General features: G+C 46.1%; 1 protein-coding gene and 1 non-coding gene across 5 annotated transcripts in view; one reads left to right on the forward strand and one right to left on the reverse strand.

Annotated features, from left to right (window-relative positions):
- The window catches only part of LOC119441941 (E3 ubiquitin-protein ligase HECW2-like), a 91,646-nt gene extending 69,467 nt beyond the window's left edge, over positions 1-22,179 (forward strand). For 2 of the 4 annotated variants that reach the window (XM_049661758.1, XM_049661755.1), the window contains 2 exons: positions 14,193-14,391; positions 18,301-22,179. In XM_049661758.1, the coding sequence (XP_049517715.1) occupies positions 14,193-14,391; positions 18,301-18,412 (311 nt within the window). In that variant the 3' untranslated portion in view covers positions 18,413-22,179. Of the gene's footprint in view, positions 1-3,582; positions 3,863-5,427; positions 5,543-14,192; positions 14,392-18,300 lie in introns of all 4 variants that reach the window. The other 2 variants (XM_049661756.1, XM_049661757.1) reach the window with 2 other exon arrangements.
- A 1,608-nt stretch (positions 22,180-23,787) lies between these two features.
- On the reverse strand, positions 23,788-23,862 carry Trnas-gga (transfer RNA serine (anticodon GGA)). The gene has a single exon. It is a non-coding gene; the product is annotated as a tRNA-Ser (tRNA).
- Between the last annotated feature and the right edge of the window lie 1,116 nt (positions 23,863-24,978).

Here is a 24,978-nt window from a genome sequence, read left to right on the forward strand (position 1 = left end):
GGGGAAAAATTCAGAAATATGGTAGGGGTGAACTGCACAAATTTTAATTATTAAGCTTGAAAAAAAGCTGCAGTTTCGCCCGAAAACCGAAGCATCGATTGCGATAGCACATTAATAGGCAGCTATACAATATAAGGATAGTAGTTTTATTGTCCGTATAAACTTGTAAACATTCGCTTACAGTGTAGACTGCTTATAACGTAAGTCGCCGGAGTCGCGAATATCTGCACTATAAGCAGTACTGCACTATAATCAAAACAACGATTTCAAGCCTGCACGTATGCAAAACATGTGCACCGAGCCGCCACGCGTATGTGACAGTCGAGGAATGCGGCTAGGATGTTTGCATTCAATTTACAGTGGAATCTTGTTAATTCGAAATAATTCACGCGGTGGCGCCTCCGACCGGCATTGCTCCGGCACCTCCATAGAGTAAAAGCTTAAGAGAGACCCCTCAATCTCGCGCGCAAACAAAACAAAAAAAAAAGAAAGAAAAAAGAAATGCGGCGGAAATTCGAAACCACAGTCGCTATCTATGTGACTATGCAGTTTTTTAGGCACATTGCCGACGCGCGTACCGAGTAAAAACGAAACTACTGTTTGCTGCAACCGCTGCGGAGAAAACCGTGGCCGCTATCGACGCAATCGTGGATGACTACGCAGTTACGAAAGCCCGAGGCCAACGCGGTGTTATGCGCAGCGGTAGCAGGCAGGCAATGAACTTCATTTTGCACAGCGGTAAACGCAAGAATACAGGCTTTAAAGACACAAATAGGCTCGAAGCATTCCGGCGTTGCTGGCATTCACTTACATCTTCAACTGATGGCTGAGGCGATGCGGACTCCGCCGCTTCGTTTCGGTTGGATGCTAGCGCCGTTCTTGCTCTTTGGTGTCGCACATTTGCGGCACTCCTCAAGCTCCGAAAGTAGTCCGAATTAACCGATGTGTGGCTAAATAAGTCCGAATTAACGAGAGTTTGATTGCATCGAATAATGCACACGCCGACCGAGAACATGCACCTTGTTGAGAAGCGTGCTCGCTGCCGCCCTTGTCGGCAATATTTTCCCGCGGAAACCGCATTATAACCAGTATTTTGTCTCATGCAGCTGCACTGTAAGCGGTATGCGTATACATGGAGTGCTATGGGAAAATTAATGGGAGTCTGAAAAGACCGTACTATATCCGGTTCTGCACTATAAACGGTTACGTTATAAGTGGTTTATACTGTATTACTAAATTAACAAGCATGGTGTCAGCGCCCACAGGCAAACATGAACACATCACAATCGATGAGTGCGGACACGCGCTGTCAAACGCTGGCGTGAGGAAACGCTGCTGCAGCAACAAGCTAAGTGACCTCCGTGCTGTTGTCTATCGCTTCACCGCAAACTGAGCGCCGAGAACACACAGCACACACAAAGCTATGGGCCGCCGACGCACCTACACTGCCTAGACTCTGCCCCCAATACAGATTGCTTTCAAGATAGGGCCCGCACAACTGTGCGCCGCCGCGCAGTACGCAGTTGATGCCAGAGTAGGGTGGCTAGCCAGAGTACAGTGCCGCCCGCTATCCCTCCCTCCCCTCTCGATCCCTCCCTGCTTATCCTCCTTGCGCGCGCAATATTTAGACGTGGTAGTTGGCTCCCCTCACACGCTTTCACTCGCACATACAGCACACAGCGTGCGGCGACGGCGTTATCGCCCTTGGACTTTATACGGAACATCTCTGCGCCAAAACTAATTTTAGGGCCACAAAGCATCATAGACACCATCTTTAGATAGCAAATACGGATCTCAAAGGCCATACTTTTGCTGGTGGAAACCGACAATACATCATAGGTGTCCACCCCGGCACTTTGGGCAGCCGATGCCATTGTCAAGCCACTGAGAAAGTCAAAGTCATGAAAAGTCAAAATGGCCGCTCGGGCCGGCGCGGGGTGGCAGTTCGCAACGTATGATGCAGGAACAGTCCCACAGTTGCGACGCAACAGCGGGGTTGCCATTGAATTGGGTTATATGGGAGCTGTGCTGGGACCGGCCAAAAACAACTTAACAGCCGGGAAAACGCAGCACCCGGGAACCTAACCGTGGGGTTCTACTGTATATAGGTAATTTTATATATAAAATTACAATTTTATACAGCAGAACCCCGCTGTTACAATCCCAGCATAGGACCCATTGGTAACCCCGCTGTGGCGTCGGAACTGTGGGACCGTTCTCGCATTATGCGTTCCAAACTGCCACCCAGCAGCGGCCAGATCGGCCATGTTGACTTTTCATGTCACTTGGCTTGGTGGCTTGACGATGGTATTGGCCGCCGAAAGTGCCGGGGTGGACACCTATGACGTATTTTCAGTTTCCGCCAGCAGAAGCATGGCCTTTGAGCAAAGTTAATGATTGATTAGTGATTGGATTAAAGTGGATTAGGGTAGATGGGGGTGGATTAAGGTGGATGAATGTTGATTTAGGTGGATGAAGGAGGGTTAGGGTGGATTTAGGGGAATAATATGATTTACAGTAGGGTTTATAAGGCTTTCACCTTTACATCTCTTAGGCAATAGCTAAGGACACCTTGGTCTTTTTTTGACAGGGATGGCACTGCCATCTAGGAGCGGTGAAGCAAAGTACTGCATCATGACACTTAAGAGTGCCAACAGGGAGCGCTACGGTAGTCACAATGGCACTTTCCGCACATGGTTTGTCTTTCGCGTCAGATTAGCCTGTGGCTCCTCGTCGCCTACGGAGTGCAGCTTCAACATGCATCAGCAGTGCTTACATGCCGCCTACTGCTTCGCTTGCGATGGCAACAACAAAAAAAATTGCTGTGCTAAGTGGCGCAGAAAGGCAACGGTGTCAACAGTCTAAATCTCGCTTTGGTTCGACGAGAGACGCCAGGGTGAAGCAGTATGTGTTTGTGGCGCACGCTGCGAAATCTGCCACTCGCATTCCTAAAGCTGAGTATGTCGCAACTCAACTGGCTGCCCAAGACACTACGGAGTCGGACCAAAATGCTCGTACCATTGCCAATGTGACTCAGGAGGTGCACGCCATGTGCGCCAGGCAAACCTGCAACACGGTCGCCGGCCTGTAAATTGTGCACCTTTCGCTTCAGCGGACCATGAGTTCACGAAGCAAACATGCAACAGCTTCTGTGAAGACACGTTTCACTATCGTGTTCTACCAATTCCTTTGAACAAGGGATCAACCATACTTTTTTTTCTGTCTTTTTGAGGTCACAGACATATATTTTCATTTATTTTCATCAAAATTAGAAATACTAGTATTACTGCAAATGTTCTCGCAATCATGCATCAGCCAGTAGCTGTGGTGGGCTTTACTGCTTACGATAATGACATTGTGAAGGCGAGAGCAAGCGATTTCTCTGTTTTTGGCACAAGATTGTAAATTCCCTGCTGTATGCATTGCAATAATATTTGGCTCGCATGTTCATAGGAGCCTCTTCTACAGATCTGCAACTTTCTTAGTAAATATGGTCAAAATGTGTTTCAGGACCAATTTAAAATGTGTAAATGAGCACGCTGAGCTTTTCATTCCTATATTGGGACTTGTGTGTGCATGCAGACCTTGCTCACTGAGTGATCTGGAATACCTGGACGCGGAGTTCCACCAGTCACTAGTGTGGCTCAAGGAGAATGACATCACTGACATGGGCCTTGAGCTGAGCTTCTCCGTGGTCGAGGAGGTGGCAGGCCATGTGCTTGAGCGCGAGCTCAAGCCTGGTGGCCGCTCTATGCCTGTCTCGGAGCGCAACAAGAAAGAGTACATTGAGCGTATGCTCAAGTGGCGCCTGGAGCGCGGTGTTGCCCAGCAGACCGAGTGCCTTGTGCGGGGATTCTACGAGGTAAGCAGGCAGGAGTCTCTCACATTACAGTGCTTGTTTATTTTTGTCCCTACCATGGGGAAAATAGGTGTATTTTGTATGTTACGGCAGATGTTTTTTTCTGAAGTAACTACTGCACTCAATATTTAATGTAAAACATAAACAGAAAGCAAAATGAATGGACTTTTCATGCATAAACGTTTTATTTTCGTATGTCATAAAAAAGATTCTTAAAATCAAGATTGTGTGATAAAATTGAACAAAGTTTTAAAGACAAGCTTGTATCTACAAAGAAAAAAAATGTTACGAAAATTATGATATACAAAATGTATTTCCGCCTATTAGGCACTATCTCCGAAAAAATCAAAATTTTTCATTGAACGGGTATTCCGCTACAAAAATTTAACTACAAGCACTACAGTTGGGTGTGCCAGGCTGCGGTCGCCGATTTTCCGGGCTGGTTTGCATCGTTGTCGCTTTCAGAAAGTCCGACGAAAAGTCAGCATCCTCTGACTCGCTGCTATTCGATGTATCAATAAGATCCAGCCGCAGAGGCAGCGGAATCGTGATATTTGCGATCTCCCGAAGCGCGCGTGCCGTTTCCGGATTGCGTTCTGCTGTGACGATCGCGAAATTTCGGAGCACATTTAAAAATCACCGCCTGGCGGGAAAAAAGCAAACTGCTTAAAAAGCAAAAATATAGCTTCTCCTCTTTCACGTCCCGTGAGCGGCGCAAAGTCTCAAAAGCGGCGTTTCAAACCACCGATAGAGGGCTAACGATGCCCAATGGGCGCGGTACGGAAAGAGTTATTCTGGGTTTTCCCCTGGCTCAATATGGGGCGGTGTGCATTGTTAGCATTTCACGCATTGTAAAAGCTTCCAAGAAAGATTTGTGTTGTTACTGCCTGTAATGTAGAAGTTGAAGCATTACAGGACAGCCACCATCAAACCCTCGTAGTTCTTTTTGAAGTGGAGGGCTTGCACTTTCAATATACTGTATATACCCACATAATGAACAAACTTTTTGTTTTCTGGAAAGGTGGGCCTTAAGGAGACGCATTCGCTGGGCGGATAACTCTTATGGCGAAGATTCGAGAAAGTTGAAAATAGCTCAGTTAACTTGCTGCTGGTATACCTGCTGCTGACTGGCCCACGAAGCTACACATTGTCATTTTTGTCTGGTGTAAGCACCCTGTCATATATGCAATTCTGTTCTGCGACCTCCCCTCCAGTATCCTTGCAAATTTAGATGAAAAACATCTAATGTTCTTTTTCTATAGGTCAAAATAGGCAACATTTTTTCTGTGTCAAAAAACTTTTGCGAATATGTGTTTAGGGTGCTAAGGGTTACTGCACCCAGCTGTAGTCAGCTGACACAAGGCGACTTGTGTTTTTGTCCACTCTAAAGAAAGGCAAACTGCAAACATCTGTCTGTGTGGATAAATTCAATGTGTTTGAGTTGTAGCTTAGCAATGGTTTGGTGTGTTGTGTTTACTTTTGGTGTACCTTTATTTGCCTAAGATAAGCAAAAGATAAAGTTGTTTAAAAGTGACGTTTTCTTCATTACTCTTTCTCTGCTTCAAAAGGTTGTGGACTCCCGCCTGGTGTCAGTCTTTGATGCCCGAGAGCTAGAGTTGGTGATTGCTGGAACAGCTGAAATAGACACCGCAGACTGGAGAAAGAACACGGAGTACCGATCTGGTGAGCAAAAAGTTGTTGGATTAGGATTCACTTAGGTTCTCTCACAGTTTAAGAAATGGTTACCGTAAAAACCCGCGTTAATACGAGATTTTTAATAAATTTTACCATGTAAAATTTCTGCTTCGTATTATATGCGGATCCCAAAGCTTTCAGCATAAAATTTGCAGTTTCGGGTTCGTTTTTGCTCACTGCTATCATCATCAAGACTCGTAGCAGAGTATGTCGTCATCTTGTGGTGGCGTCGGTAGGCTGCTGCTGCTTTCAACGGGCGCCATTTTGACCACGCTAAGAATCGGCACGTTCGCTAGTCTATCTCGCACGATGTCGGGACCGCAAAAGTAGTACCCAGCTGCCTTTAAAAGGAAAGTTATTTTAGCTGCCGAGGCCATCGGAAATTGCGCCGCAGGGCGGCACTTCGGCGTCACCGGGGGCAGCGTTCACGGCTCGGATGACATCCCAGTTGCAAAGTTGCAACAGCGGCAGATAAGCGCATTTGGCCTTGGCAAGGCCAGTTGCTTCGGTGGCAGTGGCTCCCCTCGCCATCCCTCTCAACTCCCTCTTAGCTCCCCCCACCTTCAACTGGCTCCGCGCGCCCCCACCGCCAACTTAGCCCTTTCCCTGAAGTTTCGTTTTCTGCCGTTGTCGGGAAGTTGGCTGAGACATCGGCTCGTACAAGCGTGTTCCGGTGCGACTGTGAAACGGCGACCTTGCTATTTGAGAGTGAAATTGCCGCGGCGCGTTTTTTTTTTTTTCGGTTTTCTTTTTCTTCGCGTGGCGTTGAGGGGTCTATCCTAAGCTTTTGCTCGATGGCGGTGTAGGAGCAATGCCGGTCGGAGGCGCTGCTGCGTGATTTGGAGTGCTGCTGAGGGTATGTTCGAATTAACCATTGCAAATGCTTTTGCGATCGATTTACCGGGCGTTTTCGCCCATATGTGATGAGTTGGTTCGAGTCTTATTTAAACGGCCGAGGTGTTGCCTCGGGGTAGAAAGAAACAAAGCCAGCTGCAAATTAACAAGCACAAAAGCCACACTTTATATAAAAAACAACATAAAAAAATACAGAGCAGGGACAGGATATTAATTCACTGAATCTCAACGTGAGTTGGCTGATGCTATGGTAACCAACTTAAAGTGCAACCCTGTGCACGCATCAAACAGCGCGAGGTTCAACACAACGCTCTCAAGCTGAACGCGGTGGACGCAAAGGCTATACAAAGTGCGGGTTCTGCTCTCTCAAGTCGTGAAAGAAAGTTCACCGGTGTTAAGTTCCTGCTAGAAATGGTCTGGCTGACTAAGGTATAGGAGCGATACTCACAGACGCTCGAGGATGGCCGAGCCGTGCAGCTGTCTGGTCGTCGCAACGCCGCCCCGTCTCCGCAAACCAGGAGACGCCACAGGTCGCCGGGAAAGCACTTTGCGTCTGGGTGGAGGCCTCTGTGAGCCCGGGTCCAGGAGCCCGTCAAGCCTCCGTGGAACCTCCGCACCCCAGCAGCCTTTCTCGAACGGTCCCTGTTTAAGTTGTGCCCGGTAGACACCAGGCCATCGGGGGAAACATCGATGCAGTTGGGTGAAAGCCTTGTATGCTCGGGTCCTTCTGGCCCTACGCGCGTACACCTCCGCACCCCAGCAGCCATTCTAGAACCGCTCCGCTGACGTGTCTTTTCCAGGCTTCTTCTTCAGATTCCTTTTTTTTTTTTTTTCTTGCGCCGCTCAGCGCGCTCGCGCCAAAGCCACATGGCAAGTCATCGTCGTCGTCTTCATTGCACACACAGCTCGTGCGGCGCCGTAAATTCGCAACTCCTTGATCATCTGTCGATGACGACTAAGCACACATCATGACACCATAGCAATACACATAACTTTGACGGGACCACAGCGTCAGTTCGAATTAACGAGATTAGATTGTCAATGCTTTCTGTGGGTTTTCCTCGCTCGCATTATATGCGGGTGAAAGTGTTTTTTTCGTTACTGCTATCCCCAAATAACACCTTGTATTATATGCGGGTCCGTATTGTACGCGGGCTTTTACGGTAAGTGGTTATGGCTCTCGAAAAAAACAAGCCTGAAGCACAGTTTCTTCTTCAACTCTTACCCTACCATGGGGAAAATACCGTATGTACTCGCATAATGAACGCACCACCCCACTTTTCCAATCAAAAATTCAGTTTTTTCTTTTCCTCTCATAATGATCGCACCCTGAACTTGCTGCCTTGACATAGGAGAGACACGGTACGATTCGGCGTCTGGCAGGTTCGATTATATCGGGCGCCGTATCGTATCGTGTGTCTCATACTTTTATTGCAATAGCAATCGTATGAACACCCCAGGCGCTTTTTGCCGTTGGCCCAATAGCGGCTCTATCTCCTGCATTCCAAGGGAAGAAAGCGGGGAAGAAGTGTGCCGTATTCTGTCACACGCATGGCGCCAGGGGGAGGGGAGGGAGGACAGCGGCGCAGCAACTGCGCATTGCGCAGCTGAGCACCCCTATCACGAAAGATATCTGCGTCGGGGGCTGAGCCTAGGTGTAACGGCGGCTTATATCTTTGGGCGTGCTCCATTCTCATTGCTCAGTTTGCGTTGAAGCGATACTTGGCACAACGGTCACTTTGCTTGCTGTAGCCGCCGCGCTTGCTCACGCCAGCGTTTTGACAGCGAGTCTTTGTGGTCATAAAGTGTGATGTGTTCATGTTTGCCTGTGTGCGCTGACATCATGCTTGTTAATCTACATAGTTAGCGAATGTTTGCAAGTTTGTACGGCCAATAGAACTACTATCCTCACTTCGTATAGTTGTGTACACATTTGCTATCTAAATCGATGATGCACCTTTCGGGCGAAACTAACTTTTTTAGATGCGGCCATGTAAAAAAAAAAACCTCAAAATTTTACGCTACATAATGAACACACCCCCGAACTTTGCACATATTTTCCGGGGAAAAAAGTGCGTTCATTATGCGAGTAAATACGGTAGGTGTTTTCTGTAGGTTACACCAGATCTTTTTTTCTGAAGGAACTACTGCACTCAATATTTTATGTAATACATAACAAAAAACAGAATAAATGCACTTTTCACACATAAAAGATTTATTTACGAGATGTATATCATGAAAAAGATATAAATCGCCAAAATCAAGATTCTTAGATAAAATTGAACAAAAAGACACGCTTGCATCTACTAGGAAAAAAATTAATGAAAATTATGATATAGAAAATGTATTGCCATCTAATAGGCACTATCTCCTAAAAAATCAATTTTTCATTGAACAGGTATTCCGCTACAAAAATTTAACTGCAAGCACTACAGTTGGGCGTGCCGGGCTGCGGCCCCCGATGTTCCGGGCAGGTTTGTGTCGCCGTTGCTCACAGAGTCAAAGCCCGACGAAAAAGAAGCATACTCAGACTCGCTGCTGCACGATCCATTGATAAAATCAGCCGCAGACTCAGCGGAATCACAAGATCTGCGATCTTTCTAATTGCGCACGCCGCACTCGGAGGCAGCCATTTTTTATTTCTACTTTGACGATCATGAAACTTCAGAGCGTGTTCAAAAATTGCTGCCTGGCGGGGAAAAAGCGGACTGCTTAGAAAACAAAATCATAGTTCTCCTTCACGTCTGATGGCGCAGTGTGTCCGTGAGTGGTGCGGAAGGTCTCGAAAGCGCCGTTTCAAACCATCGATAGCGGGCTAACGATGCATAATGGGTGCGGTACGGAAAGAGTTAAAAGGAACACTGACACAAAATTATTCGTGCTCTGTTTCTTGCACTTAATCAGTAGCTATTGACCCAGTAATCATGCTAAAGAACCTTGTTTGCTCTAGCGCGACAATTGTTTAGTTATAGTGGAATCTCATTGATACGATTCTGCATAATACGTTTTTCGGGATAATACATTTTTTGTTCATTTCCCGGCCAGTGTCTTATAGGAGCAATGTATTTTGGATAATACGATTTTTGGGTAGTACGTTTTATTTTCCGGTTCCCATGAAGATCGTATCAACGAGATTCCACTGTTGTTCTATATCTCGCGGCCAGTTTTAGTTTTTATTTCGAAGAGTACTTCGTGCCCCATGACGTAAGAGGCATGCTTGTAAACGATGATCACGTGAGCACGCATTCCTGTGACGCACGCTAGCGTGCCATCTACTGTGCCATCTGTGCTCCTGTTTTGTCTGCTAGTTTGATGCTAGTTTGGTGGGGAAGCTGTGCATTGCAACACTATCGTAATGCTTCGTTGGGCAGAAGTGTACTACACAGTATGATCCTGGCATTAGAGAGCTTTAGCCGCATTTTGGTGTGTCTGTAAACTTATGACAGTTTGTAGTTTACTGGATAGCCGGAGAGGGGTGTGCAGAAGGAACAACGCTGGTAGCAGCATCTGGTGATGCAGCATATAAACAGAGAGCATGCAATACGTACTAATATTGCAACTTACATATTCTACCTAACTGCTGGCGTAAAGCGTTAATAGCAACATAATCGTTAACACCACCTCTTATTATAATTCCCTTCGACAATAACACTGATGCAGAAAATAAAGATTGAATGCTTTGCAGTTGCACGAATTGTTGCAAGATGTCACTGGCAGATGTCACTGTCACTGCTGGCCAAGGCACTGGTAACATTTAATCCATAAACAGTAAGAAGTTTGTACGTGCGCTTCTTGTGCGGTCAGTGCAAGACAACGTAATGCAAACAGTGCTGAAACGTCTTTCGAACAGACAGAAAAGCCAATGACGTCACATGTCACTCAAAATCAATTTCCGAAACTCGTAACATAACATTGTCTACAAATAGAACTAATGCTGACGATTCCATCAATAGGTGCCGCACTTTCTGATTAGCCGTTCACACGAACTTCAAGATTAAAAATAAAATGTAGTCTAAGCTGCATTTGCGATTGATACAATACCTGTGAGCTCACAGCAATGTAATCTACTATTATAATTTTTGTGTCAGTAACCCTTTAAGACATATTTGGGTGGCAAGGTACATTTAATATGTAAAAACAAAAAAATTATAAAATATGTGCGATTTCGAAGGTGATAAAGTGCCATGAGCATACTGTCTATTGCATTGCTAATAGTTGTGTTAACAAATTTTAAACCACTGCAGTGCTCTTCATAGTATGTAGAATGCAACAATCATCCTTTCGTATTAGATGACATACACAGTCATGTCTTGTGTTCAGAAGTAGTGAAAATCATTCTTAAGTACAGTTCATGCCCGTTACAACGGTTCTGCATACAACATACTTTCGGATACATATGACAGGCCATTCTTCTCACCTAGTTTGGTCTGCCTATATTATCAATACAACAAATTCTGCTGTTAATGGATCTGGCTGTAATGCACAGTCGGCTACAATAGACAAATTTCGTTCAGATGGTGTAAATACAACAAACCTTGCTGTGGTGATGCATGCGTGTGGCAGTGCATTGCACGCAACTATTTCTGGCCACTTATGAAATTTGAGAACATTATGCGCTTTTTCATAAGAAACAAATACATTAGTGACAAGCTTCCCACAACAGCGCCACACAACTTGTCGTTGGAGAGCTTTCGCATCGACCATGCAATTGGCCCACAGCCACCCACCTCGGTCAGCTTGATGGTGAGCAAGTGCTGAGGGTGCCACTATGCCTAACCAGCTTCAAAGCAAAGCCATAGCATATGGTGATTCAAAAACAACCGCCAATGATCGCCAAATGCATCATTTAACATTTTATTTGTCATTGCATCAATTCGCAAAAAAAAAAAAAAAAAGATGAGCTACTATTCGCGGAATCCAGCGTGCAAAGCTAATGATGAGGTCGAGCCGTTTCACGTGCAGTGCAGCGGCGGCCAGACACGGGCTCTGAGTTTACCTTTCCTCGTACCATAGTTATCATTCGTGCTGAAGGTTTTGCAGTGGTCATCGCTTGTCATGAAAGATAAAATTAAGACATCAATTTATTCTACCAGCCACTGTGTTGTGTGAAAAATAAGCTGTAGCCTATGTTTGTTTCATCGGCGGCAGCGATGCACTCGAGCTCGCAGTGGCCGACATGACCGGCCGGTAATGTTGCTATTGTGTAGGTGTGTCTATGCTTTAGTGGGGATACTGCCATTTGTCAGCAACCAGCATCTGAAAAACGGCGAACAGGAAGATGTTATGCCACGTAATTACACTATTACTGCATAAACCCGTTTATATGTACAGTTAGTTATTTAATTTCGATGCTTTTATCGTTTATGCGATCGCCTATGGGTAGACTGGTGTATATTTAAAGTTCTGCCATTTCACAACATACTGCAACCATAAATTTGGATAGAACGGACTTCGGACATAACAGACCTTTTTCGCTAGATTATCACGGTTAATTGTAATGGGCGTTGACTGCATTGCATAAACATCGCTAGAGCCTTATTTCGAGTGTACCAGAAAGTCTGCACAAAAGCTTGCCGTCTTGTTATTGCTAGCCACATAAACCAAAAGGCATGCAATGTGCATTGAAGTGAGTGGTAGTTTTAGAAAGAAAAAAATAGGACCCTCTCGCTGGTTTAGTCTCTGTAATAATGAAGGCTGTGACCTGCAACTACCAGAGATTTCATTTATGCCGTATTTAGTTGCCATGATGGCATTGCCTACCCCAGTGCGTGACCGTTCAACCATGAATGGCAGACTTTTCATAGCAGGAAAGAGCTTTCTAATGTCATCATCGATTGAAATGTGAAGAAGTTAAAATCGACTACAGTGCATACTTGCATTTAAAAGCACTGTTAGTGTTGCTAATATTTGACTTGGGCCCCGACAGCAGTGCAATTAGAAGCAGCTTGCATAGCTGTTGCTCATTGCACCTGAAGTAATCGTGTGTAATGGTCATAGTGAACAATTTCTTTTAGCTTCAGTTTATGTTGACAGTGCAGGCTGTCTCTAGGAATGGTTAGCAGCTCTCTTTCTGCTACATACACCATTCAATTTGTACTGTAGTGCACCATGCTAAAGGGGCCTAGCTCTCTGTGGTCATGCATTCAATAAAACAAAAAATAAATTCATCAGTAGCCATAGTGTATTAGCTGCGTTGGTTTACATTCATTCACAACGTCATGCATGCTGTGACAGTTCAGAAGGATTTCCATAAATAGTGGTCTCCAAGAAAGAAATATAAGGAGATGATCAATGTAATGCTAGGCTTATGCTAACATAATTCTAAGCTAATGTAACGCTTGGCTAGGAAGTAGGGTTCTTCCTCTTTTTCACGGACTTCTTTAGAACTAAATTGTTTGAAGCCATTTTGTCAGTATTTGAGGAGCTTACCAGTGTGCACCTAGATAACGAAAAGTGCAAAAAGCTCTGTCAAAAGAAGGGGACAGTGTACCTAGACTAACTAGGTACACTCTCTCCTTCTTTTGATACAAATGGGAGTGATAGCTTAGAGCTCCTATTCACTATGAAAATGCAAGATCCACTGCCCTTGAGGTTATGTGTTCGAAAATGGCACTTGACAAAAGACGCCTACAAAGTATTTACAGAGTAACTTGGGAATATATTAAGCATTGGCAATCAATTTTATTGCGATAGCAATTATATGGACACTCAAAGAGGATTTCTGCCGTCGGCGTCGCTGTCACCGTGATGTTCTGTATGGCATCAACGGCGATAAAATCGTCGCCGCGCGCTGGACGCTATATGTGCAAGTGAAAGGGCGCGCTTTCACGGGGAGCGAATGCACAGCGGTGAACAAACGCGGATTCTGCGCCCTGAAGGGCTGAAGAATTAAGCGTCTCTTTCCTCCTTTACAATGACCATATATATAGAGAGAGATCGAAAACACGACTTCTTGCGTCGCGTGAAAAGCCAGGGGGGACGGGAGGGAGGAGAGGCGACGTTTAGCTGCGGCACCAAATGCGTATTTATATAAAAACTTTGCGAGGTGAGAAGGTGGTAAACACTTCTGACGCTGATCGACGAGTTTCCCGTTCTGATCTCGTCGAAAACCTCCGAGCCGCCCCCAGAGGCCCTGGCAACAGTCACCAACGCTGCGCGCGTTCGGTGCGAACGCGGGCAAAATGGCGACGGCGTCGACAACAGTTCTGCGCGTTGCTGGTGCTGCTGCATGTCCAAGTTTATACAGCTGATAAAACTACCATTCTTACTCCATATAGCTCTCTACTAAGTTGCTATCGCAATTGATGCTTCGCCTTTCGGGTGAAACTGCGACATTTTTCAAGCGAAAAAGTAAAGTGATCGAGTTCTTTGAGAAATTGGCAAGCCACACTGTTTTAGTGTTTTCTGTAAATCTTAAGTATCTGCATTATTCTGTCCCTATTGATTAGCTATTAACCTGTGTCTGTGAAGTCGTGGGAACTTTTAGAGTGATTCGTTTTTAAAACCTTGTCCATTTTGGGCATTGGGGGTTTTCTAGGGTCAACGATAACTTGGACAGGCCTGTATCAATTCGTTGATGCGCTGATGCTTTTGTTGTGCTTTTACTGCAGCATGCTTTGCCTGTATGTGTTCAGATCTTGAAAAGTGGAACTTGAGTGAGTGTGTACATAGCTCACAACATATTTTTTGCTTTCATGTGTCCGTTGTTTCCGAGCGTGCTGCTGTTCCAATAGGCTAATCACCCTGAAACTGTGGTTCTCAAGTCAAGCTTCTTACTGTGCAGGCTACCACGATGGCCACCCTGTGATCCAGTGGTTCTGGATGGCCATTGAGAAATTCGACAATGAACGTCGGCTCAGGCTGCTCCAGTTTGTCACAGGCACCTCGAGCATCCCATATGAAGGCTTTGCCGCCCTGCGTGGGAGCAACGGACCTCGCAAGTTCTGCATTGAAAAATGGGGCAAGCCAACTAGCCTGCCAAGGTAGGGCGCAAACTCATGTTTCTCTGCTTGTCACCCTTCTCTCGCTCGTGTTCATTTTCCTACTTTTTACATTTCTGCCCCATTATCACTGAGTATTTGCAAAAGAGAACCAAAAGATTTTGTCAGCGCTTACGTGCAACGTACTACAGTCGCCGACCGATAATTCGGACTTCGCGGGGATCGCGAAACAGTCCGAACTATCGAATGTCCGAAAAAACGAATTCGGCAAGAAAACACTTATTTATTTACTAGTTACAGCACCTGAGGCTGAAAAAACTGTTCAATGCTTTGTTGAACAGTATTCCGCTTGCGCAGAACCAAATCTGCTTGAATTTGGCTAAGCGTCACGTCCTCGCTGAAGCACGACGAAAGCACCGCGAGGGCTTGCGCAAGGTCTCCATTCGTTGGCCCCGCAGCACACGTTGCGTTTTCCTCAGAGTCGGAGTCTTCTTCCACGGGCGCGAGCACTTCATTAACGATTTCCTCGTCAGTGAGCTCGGCACAGGACACTGTGGCACTGTCTACATTAGCGAAGTTTCCGAAGTTCACTGTGGCCGGAATGGGCACGCCGCTGCTTCGCAGGTCTTCTATCAACTCGTCTCCGCTCACGTCCGGCACAGTAGCCGGCAGTTCAGGTGCAGGGTCCTGCGTTGCAGTGTCCCATTCAACGCCGGCAACAAATCCTGCGTGGCGGAAACAGCGGTGGATTGTGCCTGCTGTCAGTGCCTTCTAGGCATCGGCAACAATGTGAACAGCTGACAACAAATCCACGCTGTAACTTTTGCCACTGTCGATGCACAGCACCATGCGACGTAGCAGGCGTGACCGGTAAAACACCTTTAGGTTCTTGATGATGCCCTGATCCATGGGTTGGAGGACGCTCGTGGTATTTGGTGGCAAAAATTCGATTTGAATTGCCTTCAAATTATTGATCAGGCCATGGGCACCGCATTTATCAACAAAAAGCAGCACGTTGCGCTTTTGTGCCTCAAATTTTCTATCGAGCCTGCGCACGTAGCCTTCAAATAACTGCTGCGTAATCCAGGCTTTCGTGTTGGCTTCATACAACATGGGCAAACTTCTAATGCCTTTAAAGCATCTCGGGTTTTTAGACTTTCCGATAACCAAAAGCGGTAGCTTTTCACTTCCGGACATGTTTGCGCCTAAAAGAACAGTAACCCGTTCCTTACTGTGCTTCCCACCATGGCAAGGATCTCCGGAAACAGCAAGCGTCTTCTCTGGCAGAAGCTTATAAAATAGTCCGGTCTCGTCACAGTTAAAGACATCGTCCGGCGAGTATCGGCTGAGCAAGGTCTGCAGCTTGTCAGTGCGGTAATTCGCGACCAACGTGTTGTCCACAGCACCACTTTCGCCGCACATTTTCTTAAAGACGAGGTCGTATCGCTTCTTGAAGTTGCGGAGCCAGCCGTCGCTGAACTTGCAGCCTACGATTCCCATCCGTAGCGCGAGGGTGTCGGCCTTTTGTTTCAGTAGGTCACCAGATATGGGAATGCGCTGCGCAACCATGGTGCCTAACCAGATATTTAGAGCCTCTTCAAGTTTGGGGTATGTGCCTTGACGGAGGTTTTTCTTCTCGGCCGTAGCACATTTCTCGGTCGCTCCAAGAATCTTGGCTTTATTCTTGACGTAGCCCGAGATAGTTTGCTTCGAAATGCCGAATTCCCGGGCTACCTCAACCTGTGACCGGCCGTTCTGTATGAGCTGTACGACAGCAGCTTTCTGCACCATTGTCATTGTCTTGTACTTGCAGCGCTTCGTCACCGGCGCTAGCTGCAAAGGTGGAGTTGGCGCCATGCTCCGCTTCTTGTAGATGAACGATACTACCTACTGTTGAAGTACTGCAGGGACAACCTCGTGGTCAAAACGTAGTTATCACGGGCGTTACTACGCAGCACGCTCAACGAACACGGAATGGCGACTGAGGCAACGTTCAACACAACAAAGCACAAAAAAAAAAAAAAAAAAAAAACAGCAACGGAACCGGAAAACGATGGTGATGGCGATGCGAATGACCTACTAGCCTCAGAGATTTTGGGCCTGTATGAGAATCTCTGAGGTTCTACTTCACTTCACAGTTTGGTGGCAGTGCTGGCGTCAGTTGGCAACAGCGACAATAACAAAAAGTTTTTCGCGGACCGCGCGGACGGAGTCCTAAATATTGAATGGAGAGCCCTAGTTTGTCCGAAATTTCGGTCGTTGTTATGCATGGCGTCTATCGCGGGAACGGCGGTGCCGCAAAAAAGTACGAATTACCAAGCAGGTCCGAATTTTCGGTGTCCGAATTTTCGGTCGTTGACTGTACTGCATTTGCATAACGCATATTGTGAGATTTGTTTGGGAGATTACTGTTTCTGGGAAAAGCACTACTTTCAGGATTTTATTTATCTTTTTTGTCCTTCAACATGGGGTGTGCTCCACTGCTGTACAACTGATATGTGCAGAAAAGCCAGGTTCTCGATGTTGCGTGGAACATACAGACACACATAAGCAAGAGGGAGCTCATGTCATCAAGAAGCTTTTTGCATAAGCTCGAGGCGACATGCATATAGCTCGTGTTGCCAGGAAACAAGAGCTTCCTGGTGACACGGGCTACACAGGAGAAAGGCACAACACCCTGAGAGGCTTGGTCTACTTTCTTAATGCATGCCCACGCAACTTTGTATTTGCAAATGCAGTTGCCCATGTGTACATGCACGTGGCCCATAGCTCAGAAATGTTCATCATGGTCCTGTTAGAATACATTAGCCTAGCACTGTCTGAGCAGGACACTGTTTATGTTAGAGTGATGTGGCACCTGATAAGGCCAGCTCTTTCTATTAAGGTTTGCATATATTCCAAATACAGATTGAACAGTTTAGTTTCAAATCCAAGGTGTTCTATTCAAGAATATTGATGCGCAATTTGTTTAAATATTTGTTTACAGCCTAATGTACAGGGTAACTAGGATTATTGCACCCTGCCAGCCTTGGAAAAGGGGTCCCATGCATATTTTCCGTCATTTGCTTCAAGTATTCATTATAAACAAAGTTTCAGATTTTTGCTCATGCAAAAGCTATTTAGCTATGCGGTCCTTCAGATAATTTTTCGTGTATGTAAGACCAATTTTTTTTTTTTCTTCCCTATCTCCATTCGCCAGTCCTTAGTGATTATGTACTTCATTTTCTCACATTCCTGTTCTTTACTTTCAGAAGCACCGAAATATTTAGTATCATATATATATTCTCATTTAAGGAACATGCTTTTTTTTTTTTATTTCGGCCCGGATTTTGGGTGTGCAGCTCATACATGAGCAAAAAGTAAATAAATTTGTCTCTGCTTTGAAAAACCGACACTTTGTGATGACGACACCAACAGTCTTGTCGACGAGTTGTCTATGATTAGAGCCGAAGAGGAGACTGATACTTATCTGTTTACCGTGTCAGTACCACCCACACAGAGATACTGCGTCTGACGATGTGCGAAAAAGGGGGTGCTGTCCATACACAAATATATATATTTTTTTTTTTTTTTTTTGAAATATTTAGGCCCAAATTGGAGGGTGCGGCCTTTGTGCAAAGATATACAGTGTTTGTTTAGGTATTCAAGGCACATTTCTTTATTATGCATACTCGGTTCACTATTTGAACATGTGTTATGATTTGGTTGTTGATATGAATGTTTGTATCTAGCTGTTGCTACAGCCAAACCTCGTTATAGCAAAGTCTCATCTCACCCAAAAATGCCGTCATTATATCCAATATTCGTTACCAGTTGGTATCGACGAGAAACATTTTAGATATACTTAATTAGATCCGTTTTCATTATATCATGATTTGACTGTATTGCCTTTTAGTATGCTGTTATGCATTTCCAGACCTGAAACCATTGCGTTACTTTTTTCTTGTCCAGGGCTCACACCTGTTTCAACAGGCTAGACTTGCCCCCATATTCATCATTTGATATGCTCCACGAGAAGTTGCTCCTGGCTGTTGAAGAGTCAAGCACGTTTGGCATTGAGTGATCCACTCACGCTCGCAAGGAAACAGAAGTGTCACCAGGGGTGTCCAGCACACGTCCAAGCACGTTTGGCAAAGCACAGCGCCTGCACCAAGTTTGGCATCGTTCTGTCATGGGGAAGTGCCTGCAATGCCAAAGCCATCCACATTGACGACAATCCCCTTGCTAGGGTAGCCTCAGCCCTCCAGAGGATGCTGGGAAATTCTTGTTGGCACCGTTCCTTTTGTTTGTGTCTTTTCTTGAAACAAAAGCCAGCTAATGAGAGCAGTGTCTGACAACTGCAGCCCGGTTGAAGCTTGGCGTACCCGATGATGCATTTAACACGCAAAAGTCATCTCGTCGTCGTCTCTTGCCTCAGTGCAGGCCTGGACTTTTGTTGCAAAGGGCCTTAGGCTTCAATGAAGGCGGTGCCTTAAGTTTGGAAAAGTAGTAGTTGAGTGCAGCGGATATCTTACAAGCTTGGTACAGTCTGGAAATGTCATCATTTTGTAAGCTGCATTCGGTTGAAGCAAACAAGTACTGGAAAGCATCCATCTTGACAATGCTGCACCAAAACTTACTTGCTGGGTGGAAAAAAATGTTGCAGAAGTCGTTGATATCAGTGCTGCAACAACTTTCCACTGCCCCCTCCCTCATCCACCCCCCCTTTTCTGTTCTTTTTTAAACCTACGTGATAGGTTGATGCCCAAGAACGAACAGGCACTCGCCACGAGCTCTGTTTGCTATGCCATTGCAGTGAATGGGGTTGTCATGTGGAAGGCACTGCCCATATTTGATGCGCCAGCTTGTGGGAACACAGCTCACATGCATTGCTGGATGAAGCTGTGCCTCTATGCGAGCCAACACGTGCAGTAACTCTTTTGCACGTCTCATGTCACAAGAAATGATGTCCAATGTGTGCAGTGCTCAGAGTGTCTCGAGGATGCTGACCAATTTAGGTTGAATGTGTATAATTGTGCACCAGTTTTTATGTGAAGTGTCCCGCGCACTGCCTCCAAAGGCCACTCGGTGTTTTTGTCGATTATTTACTGGTGGCTGTGTTTTTTGACGCCAGCTTGCTGATACAGCAGAGAAGTTCCTGAGGGTGCTGCAGTCATTTTATTATTGAGCAGTGTGTGTTAGGTTGACCTTATTTAGCACCAAGAAAGTGTTGGCTTTATTTATTTATCGTATGTCTCAGGGCACCATTGGGTGGAGTGTTAATAATTATTAACAAGCTCTTTTTAGTGTGTTTTATTGAAGTTTATGCCTGAGTGCTGAGTAAGCTTGCATCGCTTTTTGTATAGTATCGACAAGGTGGTTTACTTTTTTATATTGTTAGGAGCACTCGTTATTTTATTCAGCTCACGTGGCTCTTCAGAGAGCTTCACGCCTAACCAGTTAACTAATCATTGTTTTAGGAATATATGTATTATGATTATAAATATTATTCAAGTATTTTACGTTGTGCTGTATTGTACAATTTTGACTTGCAAACACAATGTTTGTGTTGTCCTGTCAGCCGTGTGACTCTGCATTTTGTTAGTATTATTATTACCGTATTGAGCACATTGTGATAGGTTTATTGCAGTGTGGTTAGGACTGTAACAATTATTTCTAACCTTGCTTCTCATTCCAAAAAATGTTATATAGGTAGAATCCCTCTCACCCCTCTTTCTTTGTCGTCCTCTGCCTTAGGCACGTGGTGTTTTCATCTTCTCAGATGATGCCATTCTCCCACAATGTACCTTATCTTTTGGCCACGTCCAGTTTCTGTGCTGCCAGGTTCGGTTTCCTTTTTTTTTCCTTTCCAGCAACTGAAATAGAAGTAGCATTTCTGTGCTACTCGTAGCTTTCTGTGAAAAAGCACTAGAGTCGTGCCGTTTGTAAAAAGATGCGCCTATTTATTTTCTCTTTTGTGGAGGCGAGTAGCAAAACAAAGAACAAAGTGTGCGCCCTACTGTGGACCTCAGCACCTACAGTGACATCTTCAACAAGCTTCTCAAAGTGGTTTCAGTGGCCATGGACATTGCGATATATTGTTGTGCTACATGCAAGATCTGAGTGTTTAGATGCATATAGATTCTTCAAGGAGCTAGAGTACTATTTTTTGATTGGCTGTTTGATTTGTAATGCCTGTATCCATTGCCTAGTGAACTGGCCAGTGTCAAGTTGTCGTGCCATGACTGATGTTTGCATTAGTCAATTGACTGTTGCGTGTTTAGTGACCCTTCATGTGCAACAAAATGTCACAAGCCACCTGCTGTGCATTGTGCTGCCCTATGTAGTATACTATTGGCTCTTTTAAGAAGTTCGATGAAATGATTGCAGCCCATGTATAGCGTGGGTTTTGAGAAATACATGTTGGTTCTGTATGTACACTATGAAGATGCTGCGGGACTGAACTAGAACTAGAAATTTAGCTATGTTAAAGACTGTTTGATTAAAGGAAAAGCTTGCATGCACGAGTGGACAGCGTCCAAATTGAAGCCAGCCTCAGTTAAACCTTGTTTTTATGCACTCGTGTTGATTACAGTGGAGCAGCATTTTGATGCCACAACAGCATTGCAGGCATCACACTAGATTGGGCTGCTACATCTTATTGTGGAAAGCAGCATTTAAAAGCTGTGCAAGACATATCTATAGCATTGTTTTGGCTGCATTCATTGCTCTTTTCAAATCACCCTTCACTATCCACTGCGTGCTGCAAATCTATTGAAGTATTTATTCTGTTCTTGCCTCCTGTCTAAATGGGCATAGCTTAGTCAGGGTTCAGATATCAAACCTGAATGCCTTGAGGAAAGACTTTCCTCATTATTATTAGGCTGTCATGGTTGCACAGGCGCAAGATGAGCCACTCAGCTCATTTCGTTAGCATGGGTGCTCACTTGTGCGCTGCGCTGCTTGTCCTGCTGTGCCAAGTAAGCCAGACTGTGACTGCATCCCTGCATGTTGTTTCTACGTGGCCTCCAGTGCCTCTCGAACCTGGTAATGCGCTGGCATTCCTTTGTTGCTTGAATCAGCTGCATGGCCGGCCCAGTAGTAGTTCATGTCGCATGGATTCAGGCACTAGCTGCCCCCATATGCGACCTTTAACGAGAGAAATGTGCGAGGAGGTGTGACTTCATAGGTTGGATGTGTAATGTGTGTGTGTGCGCGTGTATTGCCGTGTCGTGGTCACGCTTTCTCCTTGCATTCCGGTGTGTTGCGCGTGAAAGAAAGTCGAGTGTACAAAGTGAAAAAAAAAAATAAGAAAATGCAAGAAAGGGCACTTGGCCGACTCTGCACCCCCTTTGTGGGTGGTGGCTTACTCTTCTTTTTTTGTACAGCTGCTTGCAGTGACCGTTGCGCACTGCCCATCCTTTGCACGGTGATAGAGATCGCGTACCCCTCTCACCCTTGTAAACAAAAGACAGAGAGGTGCGCTGGCTTCCTTTGCCAGCGGCGCTTGCTGCGACTATTTTGGTATATGCTATGGTGGGAAGCGCGCAGGTGTGTATGTCCACTGCTTCTGTGTGCAGCAGGCCCCCCGGTGGTGCCTGATGCTGTGGGCTTGCCGGCGGGGCCCCAGGTGGCGCCCGCACAACGCGCATGCGCGCTTCCCTTTGTTTTCTACAAACTCCCGTCCCGCCATTCCTCATCCAAGTCCCTCCGCTACTGCTGCTGCCGCCGCCGCATGGTGCCCGCTTCGCGCGGTCATGTGCGTCTTTGTACAGTATGTATATGTAAACGAGAACACTCGACGCAGCGCTCCTGTGTATTATAGAGCAATAAAAAATAACTTCCGCTCGATTCTGACGTCTGCTTATTTGTGGGCCCTCGAAATAATAGATGAGTGACGCATCATGCAGTGACGCCGTGTCGCAGTGCATTAGCGGCGTATACATTTGCAAAAGCGTTTCCCGAAGTTAATTCTTACCAAAAAAAATGACGCAGTGTGAGGATACATGCAGATGCTACATCTCGACACCTGCACCGAGATCGCGCATGTCCAGTATTCGACGTAATAGTTCAACGGAAATCCGCTAGGTGGAGATCAGTAATTAAAGGGAAACTGAGACATCCACCCAAATGTAGCAATTTGCTACAATGGAAACCCAACCGGGTTCCTCGAAAGAAAGCCTCGCAGTTGAAGAAAAATTCGTCCTGGTCCGGGACTCGAACCCGGGGCCACCGCCTTTCCGGGGCAGCCGCTCTACCATCTGAGCTAACCAGGCGGCTAGCAGATGGCAGGGCGAAGTCGAATTTGTCTAAAGTCCCTATATAAGAAAAGTACCGCCATCTACTCTTTCCTCCGCCGCCTCCTCTCCTAAAGCCCTTGCTTTTTTCTTTACTTTTTGCTTGCGAAAGCCAATTCGACGGTGGCGCACCTAGAAAGTCCACGTTGAAGCTTTCAGGCCGGGCGCGCGCCGCCGGCTGCGGCTGCGCAGAGGACTTTCAACATGGCTCTGAGGCGGAAAAAAAGAAAATATAAAGAAGTGAAAAGCGCGCGCTATCATCGTCCAATCGGAGATACGGGAGAGAGAGAAGCGGCGTTTATCAAAGGATGGCGGCACGTTTCTTATACCCCTGTCAAACGGGAAAGTAAAGTGCACTTACGGAGAGTGTCACTCGGTTTAAGTGCACTTTGCCAAATCTAAACGGCGCAAGCGGAGTGTCACTCGCAGAAGAGTGCACTCCGGTCGGAGTGCGTTCACGAAACGCACTTTGCTGGTCGAGTGCGTAGCCTCGCCGCCAGCGGTTTGAATGGTACAGAATGCAATGCATAAAAAAAGGACACAGAAGTTCGTTTTAGTTGTTGAAAAGCTAAACACAAAATAATTTGTGTTTAGCGAGAAGCGAAACAGCACAATAATGAACAAAATTATCGTATACGCAGCTTCGTCGCACGCCGCCATGTTCTGGATTGGCTAGGTATTCGTCTTGGCCGGCATTGACTTTGCAACACCTCATAGTAAAATAAATGACGTTTTTGTTCAGAAAAAATAGATTCAGTTTGTTTTTATTTATAATACCACGTAATTTTTAGAAGTTTTTTTTTTCTTTTTTATCTACATATTCAAAAAACGCGCTCGTGTCTGTCGCCATGTTTCTTAACGGCGAGTGCACTCCGTTTTCCCGTTTAGAACCGCGTAGCCTAAAGTGTCACTCAAGGTCCCGAAGTGCACTCCCCGTAAGTGCACTTAACTTGCCCGCTTGACAGGGGTATTATATAGGGACTTTAGAATTTGTCGACAACTCGAAGCAAAGGCAAGTATATGACGTAATAGTTCAGCGGAAATCCGCTAGGTGGAGATAAGTAATTAAAGGGAAACAGACATCCACCCAAATGTAGCAATTTGCTACAATGCAAACCCAACCGGGTTCCTCGAAAGAAAGCCTCGCAGTTGAAGAAAAATTCGTCCTGGTCCGGGACTCGAACCCGGGACCACCGCCTTTCCGGGGCAGCCGCTCTACCAGCTGAGCTAACCAGGCGGCTAGCAGATGGCAGGGCGAAGTCGAATTTGTTATTTAGAATTTGTCTACAACTCGAAGCAAAGGCAAGTGTATGACGTAATAGTTCAGCGGAAATCCGCTAGGTGGAGATAAGTAATTAAAGGGAAACTGAGACATCCACCCAAATGTAGCAATTTGCTACAATGGAAACCCAACCGGGTTCCTCGAAAGAAAGCCTCGCAGTTGAAGAAAAATTCGTCCTGGTCCGGGACTCGAACCCAGGACCACCGCCTTTCCGGGGCAGGCGGTGGTCCCGGGTTCGAGTTTCCATAGTAGCAAATTGCTACATTTGGGTGGATCCCTCAGTTTCCCTTTAAAAAAAGTCCAGTATTCGGCATTCTGGTTAGGTGTTTGGCTCCGCGTTTATACGCCGAGTTCAGAAAGATAACACCAATAAGCTGACATAGACGCATCATCGGAGATAGTTCGTGCACCCCCCCCCCTTTTTTTTTTTTTTTTTTTTGAGATAGCTTCTGTGAGGGGGGGGGGGGGGGGTCGACCCGGCGGCTTCTGTGACCTGCCCGACCGGTAGCGTTTGTATAGTAGAGCCGCAGGAAGGCGAATCTTGACCGGTTCGAGGGTCGAATTGCTTACAAATTTGTAAACCGCAATTGAGCTAGCTATACGCAGGAGAGGCAGATACATGGCAGCGGCAGGCCATGATTTCGCCCTGTGGCCGTCCGCAGTTTGTTTCGAGGAGTACGCAATAGCGTATGAAAGATGGTCTGCCCTTTCTAGTGAGCGTGGATGGGAGGAGACAAGACGCCACCTTTGCTGACCACAAGGCAGTATAGCGCAGACAGCCGGCGGAGGCGAGCCGGCGGGGACTCGATCGATATTCCCAGTGCATGTTTTCTTTGAAGTTTGGACATCCACTGCTAGGACATGGATATTCGTAGGACGCACCGAATTCGTCCTACGGCTCTATGTCCCTCGCATATGATCGTTTGGCCGCACTTTCCGCGTCCTGCGGACATCTCTTTGGATGTGTGTGAGGAACATTTGGGACGGGCTGCGCACACTGCATGGACATTGTCAGGGCCTTTTACGCAGTGTTACAATCGCAGCAGACGCTGTGCGACACATGCGGCGGGC

The sequence above is a fragment of the Dermacentor silvarum genome, chromosome 2 (assembly GCF_013339745.2).
Source record: "Dermacentor silvarum isolate Dsil-2018 chromosome 2, BIME_Dsil_1.4, whole genome shotgun sequence".
NCBI classification, from domain to species: Eukaryota; Metazoa; Arthropoda; class Arachnida; order Ixodida; family Ixodidae; genus Dermacentor; species Dermacentor silvarum.